General features: G+C 41.0%; 1 protein-coding gene across 19 annotated transcripts in view; it reads right to left on the bottom strand.

The window, feature by feature from the left end:
• Positions 1-14,057, bottom strand: part of PARD3 (par-3 family cell polarity regulator) — a 656,180-nt gene that overhangs the window by 204,638 nt on the left and 437,485 nt on the right. For 7 of the 19 annotated variants that reach the window (XM_073581663.1, XM_073581668.1, XM_073581666.1 and 4 more), the window contains 5 exons: positions 13,726-13,953; positions 5,174-5,224; positions 2,862-2,909; positions 2,612-2,659; positions 2,200-2,416 (listed from right to left, as the gene is read on the bottom strand). In XM_073581663.1, the coding sequence (XP_073437764.1) occupies positions 2,200-2,416; positions 2,612-2,659; positions 2,862-2,909; positions 5,174-5,224; positions 13,726-13,953 (592 nt within the window). The remainder of the gene's footprint in view (positions 1-2,199; positions 2,417-2,611; positions 2,660-2,861; positions 2,910-5,173; positions 5,225-13,725; positions 13,954-14,057) is intronic. The other 12 variants (XM_073581671.1, XM_073581674.1, XM_073581673.1 and 9 more) reach the window with 4 other exon arrangements.

The raw sequence follows: 14,057 nt of genomic DNA, 5'->3' as shown, positions 1-14,057 counted from the left end.
AAAAAAGTCAAAAATCTTCAAAATTTTTTTTTTTTTTTAACCTAGACATATTTTATAAGTCCTGTCACTTTGTGAAATCCAATTGATTGTGCATCACAATTTGATCAGGGATAGATGCAAGTACAATCTTTAGTAAGAGAGTGTTAAGATTTTAAGACTAGCAGTTTTTGTAACCTAAATCCTCTTGGTCCATAACAATACCACCACTTAAATGCAAAGTGGGAATTCACTTAGATACCTGCTTGCTGCTCAGGATTGTCACCTCTTGTCAAACGCATTGTTGACCCTACTTGGCGGAGGACTCGAAGATAAATCGAGAAGTTTAGTGTAAAGCCCCCTTTACATTTAGCGGTGCACCAGCGATCCCGACCACGATATGACCCGGTCAGGATCGCTGGCGCATCGCTAAATAGTCGCTAGGTGAGCTGCCAAACAGGAAGATCTCACAGCGACGTAGCAGCGGTCGGTACTTACCTTTCAGACGCGGTGATGACGTCCTCCCGCCCGCGTCCACACGTCGCTCGTCGGCGCCAGCAGGAAGCAGCCGACGAGAAATGGACGTAGACGATCTCGCGAGAACAGCAATAGCCAGCGGGGGAGCCGGTCGGAGGTATCACACATAGCGATATCGCTAGCAATATCGCTGCTGCGTCACAAAATTGGTGACGCTTTAGAGATATTGCTGGCGATATCGCTATGTGTAAAACCCCCTTAAGTGTTTCTAAGGAGCAAAAAAATTCTCTATGTAGTTGAAGTCATTCAATGTCTGCAAATTGGGGATAAAAGTTAGAAAAAGATGGACATTCTCCAGTATAACTGACATCTGCAGGCTGCAAAGACTTCCGCTTTTTTTTTTTTTTTTTTGCCTTGAGGCAATCAACCTAAGAAGATAGCTCAGAAATTCACTAAGATCCACTTACATCACCCAAACCTGGCTACAATATAGAAGATAAATGAATAGAGTCACAGCTTCACTTTTATACTTTTTAATGACAAACTGAAGTACTCGGCCCGGCATAGTGAACACTTAGAAGTAGCACATCGTGAGAATAGCCAGTCAATTAACCAGCACATTTTGCGCATTACAAAGACCTTAGTGAAATAAGGAGAAGAGCAGAAATCAATGTTTAATGAACACCACAATAAATGCTTGCTATTAGAAGGCCTCGAATGACAGGACTTGATGTAGATTAGTAGTTGTGTTGGTATCGGAGAAGCAAAGTCAGAGCAGAATTTAATCTATTTCTATAAAGCAGCTAACTCTTCCAAAGAATCAGATGTATAGATCTCACTTAAAGACGTGGGTCACGTATTCGAGGTAAGAAGTTAACTTTGCCAGTTATCAAGAACTGGAGAAAAGGAAAGTTTTGCAAATCATTGTAATTTTTTGAGGGATCCAACAAATGCTGTAATTAAATAAAAAAAAAAAAATGAAGAGATTACATTTTTTTAGGAGCCATTGAAGTCATGGCTGGGATGAGAGTAACTCCATATAGCTCCGACCACACACTGCGCTACATTGTGTCTGTAACTTTTACTCATTTCCATGGAAGTTATGGAAATAGAGCAGCTCAGTTGCTCTTGGCTTTCTATAGCTCTACCTCCAGTGGTCAGAGCTGGATAGAGTTAAGGGCATGTCACACTAAGAGATATCGCTAGCAATATCGCTATAACTAGTGACGTTATAGCGATATTGCTAGCGATATCTCTGTGTCTGATACTTACCAGCGACCGGCTCCCCCGCTGCTTATCGCTGATCGCACGAGAACGTTCAGGACTGTTTCTCGTCGTCAGCTTCCTGTGGCGCTTCCTGCTGTGAGGACGAGCGACGTGTGGAGCCGGGCGGGAGGACGCAGGATCGCCTGGTGTGACAGGTAAGTAGCGATCCCCGTCCGCAGCGATGTCGCTAGTGAGATCTGCCTATGTGGCAGCTCACTAGCGACCACTTAGCGATGTACCAGCGATCCTGACCGCATCATATCGCTGGTCGGGATCGCTGGTACATCGCTAAGTGTGACAGTACCTTTATTCCAGTCTCAACCATGCCGTTATTGGCTTGGAAACATCAGATAAATATGGTTTTCCACCAACTTTTTGGAGACCTTTTTAGATCCATGCGAGAAACATAATATGTGTAGCTTAGACCGAGCTGTGTTTACTTTATACAAGATAAAAGTCTCAGTTGTTGAAATGACCTACCTGAACATGTCTCCAAGCCCCTTCAGCATTCCTCCTTTCTTCGTTTTTCCTTTATCTTTGTCTCTGTCTTTTTTCTTTTCTTTTCCGCTCTTGTCTTTTTTGCGCTCAGCCTTGTCTGAGCCATTGATTTGCCTCTCAAGAGAATGGGAAGGCTGGTCACTGGCAGTGGACACAGACTCGCGTCCTGATCTCGAACTCTCCTCGGTGTCTTCTTCCACTACAAAAAAAATTAAGAAGATACCACATTAAGCATTAAAGCTGGGTAAAAAGCATGGAATCAAATATAAGGATCATCAATGGACTATGCTAGAGACCACAGAGACCATTTTAAAGTGAAGCGTGCACCCTTTAGTACTAGAACACCATAGTCAAGGCGAGAAGCTTCCCAAAATTGGGCAATGGTTTAACCTACCCAATGGGGCTGAACTGTTCTTTTGCTCCACCAGTGTTTTATTAGCACCTGGTAAAGTATTAGAATTAGTTAGACACTGTATTATGCAAAACCGACAATGATGTCTCAGTTGTATACTTGTGCCCACAAGATCACCAGACCTCAACCGTCACCCAACACCAGTGTATTAGCAAAATATGGAATGGTTCGTTAATAACAAATCAGTTTACAAAGAAACAGAGGTGAATCACTTGGCAAACAAATTACCTACCCCAGTCTGTAGAAATGTTCAATACTTCTAGCTGGGACTTACTGGTACCTGATAAAGTATTAGTTGGATGTAATTACTACCTGTAAAATACGTGATTTTATCTTAACTTAGAGGAGGCTACATAACTTTGATATTATCTTCGTGATCATCCCAAAATTCTGGTTACGCCCATCTCCTTCCCCTCTTGCTTACTTGGATGCACTGAGGATAAGCTCAGCTTTGGGCATGTCTACGTGTAAGAGATCTTTGCTGAGAATTGCTCTGGCTGTCTTCACACAACCGTAATAAGGGCATAACATAGCACCTACATTATGTCTGCACTGTTCTTCCATTAAGGCTCAGTACACACCGTCTGAACCAATCGTTTCTGTATATGATGGATATAGATCTGGGCTCAAAAATGTAAATATATGCATTAGGCTCTAATCATCTGAAGGAAGCCAAGCAAATGATCTGCTTGGTCTCTCTCTGGGCGGTGTACAACGGAAGTAATTTTCTTTAATAATAAAAAAAAATGTGACCAACTGCACTTTCCAATGGTGCAGGCCGCTGGAAAAAGTTTTCTTTTTCCCAAATGAAAGATATAGAAAGTGTATACCACTGTATGCTGTGGTTATAATACTAATTAACTATAACTAGTTGTGCAGATAAATATCTAAACTTTTTTTTATTTATTTACATAAGTAATTAATTTTTGTAATATACTTCATAACCTTATTTTGCCTCCCTCCAAACACCAAGCTACATGGCTGTTTGAATTGCCAAGTTCAAGCTTCCTAGGAATCTGCTTTCGACTGCTGCCCAGCAAGAATCCATACTGTATTTACCAACAATCTGTGTGACGGTGCAGCCAGACAGCCATATAACACAGACGACAGTCGCATCGCAATCCCCGGACTGGCCGACGGCTCTTCTGACCCGAGTGTGACAACATGTATTTCTATGCTGCTGTCACGCTCAGATTGAGAGAGCCGCCGGCCAGTCCATGCACTGCGAAGCAACGTGATCGTCGTTCGTGCTATATGGCCACCTGACTACGTCCTTAGGGTCTATCCCTGCCTGAGAATGGGAGAGGGGAGCAGAGAGAGGATATGTATGATACACGGATTAGTAAATAGAGTATGGTTTGAGTTGGTACACATGCAGCATGTAAATGCATGTTCACATGGACAAAAAGCATACAAAAACCTACAAAAGACAAAATGAAAAAAACCCTGCTATAATTAAATAAGTAAAAAGCAAAAGTGCATTTAAATCATACAGAGTTCTTAGGAATACTGTATTTGATCAAACATAGCATAAAAGCCGTCCCACCATCGACAAGGTGACTCTGCGGTCGGGGCGGTCCTACACTGTCTAATATTAAAAACCTTATCATGTGTCAAAGTTGACGTCTGTGTGAATAAGGGCAGACACGGACCGGGTCCCAACCACTGGACACCAGTCAGGGGAAGCCTTTAAATACAATTTCCAGCTCAGGAAAGGGAGGCCACACCCCAGCTTGCACAGAATGTAGTAAATAGAGTAGTATTCTTGCCAATCAGCAGTTGAAAGCAGCTTTTCAGGGAGCTTGAGCTGGGAAATTAAAACATCTCTTCGGCATGGTGCTTCGGGGAGGAGGCAAAGTAAAGCATTGAAAATACAAAAGTTCATAACTTTGCAAAAGCTGATCAATATTAAAGAGATTGGTCACTATTTTTTTTATTGATGGCCTATTCTTACAATCAAGATATGATCATTGGAGGGGTGACATCCGTCAACAGGAAGGTCTCAAATGCTGCCGAAACACAGCAGCTCTGTCAAAACTATAGTGGCCATGGCCGGCAGATCCACCCACTATTCTTTTGAATAGGATCTGCAGTATTTGGCCATGGCCACTTAGAAATGATAGAGCTGTTGTGTTCCCGGCAGAATCCAAAATCTTCTATTAACAGCTGGGGGTACCGGGTGTCGCACACCCATTGATTGGGTATTGATTGTCTATCCTAAAGGCACAGTCCTAAAGGCACAGTTAGACAGCCGTGTAAATTGGAACGAGATCAGAACACAGTGCACAGACTGGCCGGCGGCTCTCCTAACCAGAGCATGACAGCTTCATGTATTTCTTACTGCGCCCTCAGGGTAGGAAATCAGTAAAACAATAGTAATGGCCAACCCCTGCAAATAAGAAAAAGTTTTGATTCTCTTCCATGTTCCTTAATTAGGCACTGAGTGTTCAACAATCAACACACTACAGCAAATAATGGGTTTAGGGACACATGAAAGCCAGCTAAAGTACCATGCATGGACATCTTACGCTCAACCTCACCTACCCAGCTCTGAAGAACTGCTGTTCAATGATTCCAGCTGTGACCTATTAGCAGCTGTTAAAAAAAATAAAGAACAGTTTGGAGATCCGGACATAAGTAAACAGTCTACATAATATGCAAAGGTTTCACTACACGGCAACAGCCTATATAACAATTAGCAAGACAGATAAATTGTCCAGAGTGCAAGGAGCCCTTGTGAGAAAAATGACCTTATGTTCTAGTTATGTGCTCTGATCACCAGAATAAATTTTGTAAAATGTGAACATCTACAGAAGCACACCATATGTGGCAAAGAAGTCACGGCATCACACCCAGGGCAAACGGACAAGTACAAAAAATACTTAGGACCTCTCTAACATACCCTACGCCATTGAACCATTCAGGTGAGGCCCATTTGTATCTGTTAAAGGAAGACTTAGAAATATCTTATAGTCCAGATGAAACACGTCATGATGGGAGTCTTTATTGGCGTCTTCCCCTTATCTCACTCTGAAGAGCTGTTTAGCGGCTCCAGACGGGTGTGGGTATTACCTGATGTAAGTATTACGATACAATGCAATGATTTTTTAATAGGCCCCACACTGCTATTCTTATCTAAACAAGGTTTTTTTTTTGTTTTTGGGTGGGTGTGGAGGAAACGGCAAACACTCAACAGAATGCGGCCTATTATGGCGCTTGTGATCACAGCGGTCATGCCCAATAGTGATGCAGGAAGGATGACTTTACTAAGGCTCAATTAAATACATTAATTACCTAAGTGCATACATGATGGTATAATTAATGATTAACATACTGTATAATTTACGCGAGCTGCCATACACTCTTTAAATATTGTAGGCATAATAGAAAATACAGTATATATTATTACATGCTAATTAAGTCACATAGCATGCTATTCATTCGTTTGCTCGTCGTACACTAGTCACTTCCATTATTAGAGCAGGACTGTAAAGGAAATAAAGCTGACTTGCTCATCACAAAATGATGCCTCCTCTGAAAGCCTTCTACCTTGATAATGCACAAGAGATGGCCATCATGACTGAACTAGGCAATTTCAGCACGGCAAAGAGCAAGCTCGGTGCTTTTTGTGACTAGAAGCCCAAAACAAGGCAATCTGCTCTTATTTCATTACGTTCAGGCTCCTCAACCTTCCAGATTTAAAAAGCCAATTTAGGAACCAGCTGGGACTCTAGAACACAAAGAACAGCTCTCTCTGGGCTGGGGAAAGACTGCAGGCGAGCAGGATGTCACATTTCTCATGCCGACATGTATGTGGGCTCGACTGCATACAGTCACAGCCTCAGAATAGTGGAAAAAACAATGTAATAACTGCACACAATCCAAACTTGTGGTTAGGGATCTAGTGTGAGTGCACTCTGACAAAGAGATGTGTGGCACACTTTGAACACTGCACAATTTTGGGTGCGGTGTATGAAAAGGACATAGCTGAACCAGAGTGGATGCAGAGAAGATCCAACAAGGTTATTAAAGGGACTGAGTTGACCACAATATCAAGACAGGTTATCAAGATACAGTTTAGAAACAAAGATAACTTATGGACGATCTTATTACAATCTACAAATATGCGAAAGGACAGTACAGAGACCTGTATGATCTTTCTACACTTAGATCTGCAAGGATGATAAGGGGGCATCCTCTAAGTCTGGAGAAAAGAAGGTTCAATCATAATCATAGACATTGATATTTTTTTTTTTTTTTTTAGACTATGGACCCCTCTGCCACATGATGTAATGGTCAATTCACTACTAAGTTCAAGGAGGGCCTGGATGTCTTTCTTGATAAATATAATATTATGGGTTAAAGGAACTAAATTCTTGAGATGAGATGTTGACTCTGGTAACTATGGTACTCCTTTTCCGTATAAGTAGCAGAGATGGAATTTTTCCCTTAATATGGGGCGATTTGCCTTTTTGGGTTCTTGGAATGAGCTTACTACTTACTAAAATGTTCCGAATGACAGCCTGTGAAGCACAGTAAGCATCATGAGTATCTAAAGGGTCAGGTCACACAGAGCACTCACAGCTTGGTACATATGGGAAAGCAAACTGATTAATGACCAGTGTGTCTATGCTTACCCCAAACAAATGACAAAAGGGCCTACAATGAGCATCAAAGTGGACCATGGAGTAATGGAAAATGTCCATCATGTGGACAACAATGAGGTTGTCTGCAAGAATTATTCAATAATGGTTAGAAAAAAAAAATAAAAAATTCAATGTGTTGAATTGACCTCCAAATTTCCTAGATCTCAATCCGATCGTGCATTTGTGGAATGTGCTGAAAAGACCAGAGTGAATCATAGAATCATAGAATCGTAGAGTTGGAAGGGACCTCCTGGGCCATCTGGTCCAACCCCCTGCTCAAAGCAGGATTCGCTAAATCATCCCAGTCAGATGTCTGTCCAGCCTCTGTTTGAAGACTTCCATTGAAGGAGAACTCACCACTTCTCGTGGCAGCCTGTTCCACTCATTGATCACTCTAACTGTCAAAAAGTTTTTTCTAATATCTAATCTGTGTCTCCTCCCATTCAGTTTCATCCTATTACTTCTAGTCTTTCCTTGTGCAAATGAGAATAAAGTTGATCCTTCTACAATGTGACAGCCCTTTAGATATTTGTAGACAGCAATTAAGTCTCCTCTCAGTCTTCTCTTTTGCAAACTAAACATTCCCAAATCCTGCAACCTTTCCTCATAAGACAGGGATTGCAGACCGGTCACCATTCTGGTCGCTCTTTTCTGAACTTGCTCCAGTTTGTTGATGTCTTTTTTAAAATGTGGTGCCCAAAACTGGACACAATATTCCAGATGAGGTCTGACCAAAGAGGAGTAGAGGGAAATAATGACTTCACGTGATCTAGACTGTATGCTTCTGTTAATACATCCTAGAGTGATTCATAGAGGCTGTAATTCACAATTTACAGTATTTACATCAGTGCTTCCTAAACTCCTGTCTTCACAGCCCCGAACTGTTCAGGCTTTCAGATTTTCCTTAGTATCGTAGAGGTGAGATAAACATACTTTGAGAACTGCCAGAGACAGAGCCACACGGTGACTAGTCAGAAAGGCGGGTCCTCGGTAGCTTCTCCCCGCCTGCTCCTGTGTAGTGAAAGGTGTCTGCCTATACATGCTCGTAGTGAGAGAGCAGATAGGGAGAAGCAGCAGAGACCCACCTGTCTGACTCATCTTCCTTGTGGCTCTGTCCTCGGCGATTTTTAAGGCATGTTTTTCTCCGATTCGCTACGGCGTTTCAGAGTCAAACGCACATGGCTGAAATGATGCAGCCAGGGCCAGAATCATGCTGCCCGTTGATGCGGTCAGGTTCTCTTTAAGGCCAGGTTCACATTGCGTTATGGCAGTCAGTTTAACGGATGCGTTACAAAGCGGCATTAACGCGATGTAACGCAACCGTTAACGCACCCATAGACTGCCATAACCTAGCGCACCGCTAACGCAGGTCAAAATCGGCATGCATTAGCGACGTCCCGTTACGCTGTGACGGACCCTCGGAAGCGATCTACCACGTTCGAGGGTCCGTCACGGTTAGTGCAAAAGGAGCAGCTGCGCTAACGTGATTGCTCAAACGCGATCAAAAGAAGACTAGCATTAGCACAGTCCGTTTAACGCATCCGATAAAACAAAATGCCATAACGCTATGTGAACCTGGCCTAATATAACAGACACCACAGGAACCCTTAAGTTTTCTGGAGGCCATGCCTCGTCAAATTGCTTTTTTTTTTATTTTTTGCACCTTGAGGGAGATGTACACAACATTATAACATAAGAGCAATTTATATTGTGTTTTCCAGCATGGACAGTAGTGTTTGGGCACTACAAAGTCTCATTATCAGAGCAATTCAAAGAATGTTTTGGTTTCCAAATCAAAAGCTCAATAAATCATATTCTATTGCTGATACTCATTTGTTGCTGTTCATCCCATGTGTGTGATCTGCTTGGTTTCAGGTGGTTCCGTATAGTCCTGCACTCACAAAACATCCTATTCTTTCTAGACAGATCGGGGCCCACCTTTTCTTACAGCTATTTTGATCTCCAAACCAGATCAGAACCTTACGGTGCTCTAAATTTGTTTCGGTAAAACAGCAAAGTGGTTCAGGGGTTGGGAGCATAACACTGAAACTTAAGGGGACAAAGAGGGTCATGGATTCAATATCTCCAATAAATGTGATCTATATCCCAACCGTGATGTGGGCTGAAATCATTTTAAGGCACTGTCCGTGTGTCAGCACAATGACCATTGTCTGAGGGATTCCATTATTGAAAGATGACAGTGATATCCTTTAGGCCAAGCTAATTAGGGTCACGTTACACAAGCCTAACCTCTTAGCCTGCGACGGCCGGCACGGGCTGACATTTAGCCTTTGTGCGGTATGAAATCCATGGCTAGACAAAATGTAATCTAATTTGTTTCCATTCATAAAGAAACTTCCCATTGTGCAATGACCTCAGCAAACATAATTTAGTAATTTAAAGAGACGTATGGTGGGTGGGAAAAGGGCAAGGCACAATTGTCTGAGGTGGCTGTTCAATGTATGGAAACAGAATGATGAATAATTACAATTCATCATTTCAGACTCATTACTGAGCACGCCATCCCTCAAAGTAGGAAAGTACAGGAAAACGCCATTTCCTCACTTACTCTTGTCGCTCACAGATTGTGTTTTTTTGAAAAATCCAGTAATTATTCTGTTCGAGAAGAAACAGGCACAACATTCCTCCAAAAACAAAAATGCAACTAAGTCTAACATGATGCAGAACAAGCAATTTTATCAATCAAGTGGCACAGACGGTAGATCGGCTCGGCTCGTCTGACACTTGTGTGATTTACCACTTTCAACATAAAAGAAAAATCTTTAGATGTTACGTAATAAACATATGTAGTTGTAATATGGCTAAGAATCAAATAATCCAACAGGCATTGCAGATATACACATTTTATATTGAGAGCTGCGATGTGTAAAGCTGTCAGACAACAGAAATGTTGTTATCTGAAGAGTCAGCCTGTCACTTTTCTTCTAAGCCATTCTTCTAAATTCTCTCGTGAAATCATCCCCTCCGTAAACATGGTAGATAATTTACCTTTTCGTACTGCCATTAATTTTTTTTCCACTTTAGTTGCAGACAAAATGTACGGTAATATTAAATAAAATATAAATAGAAAATAAAACATAAAAACAAAGAAAATTACCGAGCTAGCCATGTGGTCCATGCAAAATCGCGGAGACATATCTGATTTTAATCCCAGTGTCGGATCAAAATCAGAAATGCAAGTCTATGGGTCAAACAAAAAAAAATCGGGACAACAATCGCATTTGGTCTAATTTTTATGGACTGTTCAATACGAGGAGAAACTAATAAAACTCTGCGAAACTCGGACTTGAGTCACTGATGAAACTTATGTGAAAAAAACTTGACTTGTGAATGAGGCTTAAGAGTGAGAGTTTCACCTAAATAACGACCTGATCATTCAGGTTAGACTACGGTAAAGAACTCTATCAAACACAAATTTGCTCCTTGTCAACATCCAAAAGAAAGAGAGTATATTGAAATTGTTAAAAAATGAACTGAAATTAAATTGAAATCATGTGGCACTTGTTCCTGACACTAAAGTGCAATCTGATGTGGAATGTTAAATAAATTTTAAATGACAATCTTTTTCCAATTTGAAAATTCCTGTGAAAATTTTGCATTCATATAATTTTTGTCAGCCCTGAAGAATTTCAGGACAAATTTTCTTGACTCTTCTATGAATATGTGACAATCTTAATCTCAACTTTAATGAAAAAACGGAAGTATTTCCTTGTTTCCACATGAGGAAATGAATCCCCATTCTCCAATATAGGGCAAAAACATACTGTATATATTAACTCTGTCTGCCCCTGGTGACCAACTGTACATCCAGAAATGACTGCTGATCATACACTTAAGCTGGCCATACATAATTGCCATCAGGTCGTCGGGCATTCAATCAGCAAACTGTTCTCTAAAGGTCCCGTCACACCTAGTGACGCTATAACGATCCCGACAGCGATACGACACGACAGGGATCGTTGCCGCATCGCTATGTGATCGCTATTGAGATGTCAGACAGTCCAATCTACCCAACGACGGAGCAATGATCTAGCGTGTCATAGCGACCTTTGTAACGATGTCGGTGGTCGTTGGGGCCGCTAATCCACACCTTGTCTTCCTTTTGAGTCGCTAACGAGGTCGTTAGGCTAGGTGTCAAACGTAACGATACAAGCGACTCAGCGGGACATGAGCGACCAAAAATATGTCCAGACATTTTGGGCACGATCAGCGATACCCGGCAGGGGGGCTGGTCGCTGGTCACTGTCAAACACAGAGATCTCGCTGGTAAGATGGCTATAATGTCACAGTTCTAGTGACTCAGCAGCGATCTCGCTTAGTGTGACAGGGCCTTAACCGACTCACCCACACACATGAGCGCTCATGCGTTTTTCATGGGGCGATAGGAGAAAGATGCTGCCAAACACCTCTGACACTAACTTCTCTCCTCTGAAAAAAGAAGAACCGTGCATAAAAATTTAACTGACCTGTCTTCCCCCCCCAATACATGATATAACAGAATATATATATGGAGATTTTATTCTCATGTTATCCTCCACAATACTTCCATAATATAATTTTTACTCAAAAAAAATATATATTTATGAACTTAAAACAGAGCAGGTTATAATTATTAACATAAGGATCATAATTTTTGGATTTTTAATAAATCCAAAAATTATGATCCTTATGTTAATAATTATAACCTGCTCTGTTTTAAGTTCATAAATATATATTTTTTTGAGTAAAAATTATATTATGGAAGTATTGTGGAGGATAACATGAGAATAAAATCTCCATATATATATTCTGTTATATCATGTATTGTAAAATATTTGAAAAATATATGGAAAAATTACTGCTAGCGTATTAGCTTTTGTTAGGGTTAACACTTGTTTTTAAATAGTTAATCTTATAGGTGGATGCCCACAAGTGTGATCTATTAACGCTTAATTAACTATAGCATCACCTATCTTAGGATCTTTTCCTTCTTATATCCCAGAAAAATAGCAATGTGTATTATGGCAATGATAAAGGTTTAGCCGAAACGCGTCTTGCCGTGCGCTTTACAGCAGTAATTTTTCCTATCTCTGCCTATATTTATAATATGCTGCTATGGATAAATATTTTTAATCTACGTTTGAAATAAAGAAAAAGATTTTTTATGTACTTCAAACTTGGCTCGCTGGATTCATCTCCTTTTCGCATTTATTGTTGGCAACAGCTCCTGTCATTTATCCGTTGCTGAGAGCCTATACAGTAGAGCAGCTTATCTTTTTGAACCAACCGGGTAAGCTGGCATTTTTTCCTTTTTTTTTATATATATTTTACACACCCATATATTGTTGCAATCCATGGCAACAATGATCATGAAAGATGTTCATAGGAACAATTATTCGGCCTATGACTGCATCGTATAAAAGGTACTTAACAGGGTTCTCAAAAAATATAGTAAAATGGCCGCTGTCAAGTAATTCAGACGGCAGACAGTTTTCAGTCTTCTGAAACACAGCTCCAAAAACTGCTGTCTCAACAGACAGAGGAGCTGTATCATAAGTACACACACTTCAGTGAGCCAAGGAGAAATTTATCTTCTCCATGGCTGACTGAGTGCAAAGAATTTTTTTTTTCTGCCTGAGACCTCCATGCACAGTCAGCCGAGGAGAACATTATATCTTCTGATATCATAGCCCTTCTCCAGCAGCACACAGATAAGTGTTTAAAATACAGCTCCTCTGTAAGTTGAGACTCAGGTCTTAGGAGCCGTGTTTCTTCAGACTGCAGCCCATCCTGGAACATGATTAAAATAGGCTGCCATTTGAATTACACGACAGGGTCCATTTTATTATATTGCTGGAGAACCCATTAAAGGTGTAGAGCAAGCAGTACATTAGAACCTTAAAGGTAAGAAACTAAAATGTTCTGATACAGGAATTTCAATGTGGCACCATAAGATAATGTCTAGAGTAAAATGATATATTTTCAAGGTTTATAGGAATGAAGGTCTAAAAACTGGCCTTAGATGAGCAGCACTCTGCCAGGATTTTCTGTGTTTAATCAATTAAATGGACTGTTGTATTGAACTTTCCTCAATAAAACCCTATTAATTCTACTACAAGGAAAAAAAAAATCAATTGTCTAAATTGGGTACATTACTACTCTGGGACCTGATGAGAAAATGGAAAGCAGCACTAATAAGATCAGTTATGTATCATTTCCAGACAGTTTCGATGTCTGGACAGAGGAAAGCAAAAACAAAGTTTCTATGACCGCCCGGATGAACTCTACTCTAGAATCAATGTATAAAAACCATACTTTGGTTCTCTCAGATACAAATAAGTCTGAAAGTTTTCCCATTTACTGGTTATGGGTGGGAGTGCCAATTAGAATTAGATGATCACTGACTGGACTGTCCACCACTGAGGAGTAAATATGCAGTGCGTAACTTACATGTCTCCATTCCTTCATCGTCATCATCAACAGGTGGCTTGTCGTAGGACTTGTCGATAGCAGCTCGGAAGCTCTCGTTGCAGCCTCGTCCTCGAATAATTCGTGGGCGTGGGCGATGGAAAGGAATGTCGCCATTCAAAGTCACCTCAGCTACGGCTGTCTGCAGACTTTCTAATGAGCTGGATTTCTTCAGGCCTAATGAAGGCCCCACATCTCTGCTGGGGGAACCTTGGAGGTCAAAAGGAAAAGTTAATTGCGTTTAGTATAAGACAGTGCATGATTGACAATTCACATCTTCAGTGAAATTCTGCAGGGAGGTGTTTCATATTCCT

Source organism: Dendrobates tinctorius, unplaced genomic scaffold (genome assembly GCF_039654945.1).
Source record: "Dendrobates tinctorius isolate UK_male_01 unplaced genomic scaffold, ASM3965494v1 ptg000070l, whole genome shotgun sequence".
Lineage (NCBI taxonomy): Eukaryota > Metazoa > Chordata > Amphibia > Anura > Dendrobatidae > Dendrobates > Dendrobates tinctorius.
The sequence above is the reverse complement of the archived record's forward strand: the minus strand, read 5'-3'. Positions and strand labels throughout refer to the sequence as shown.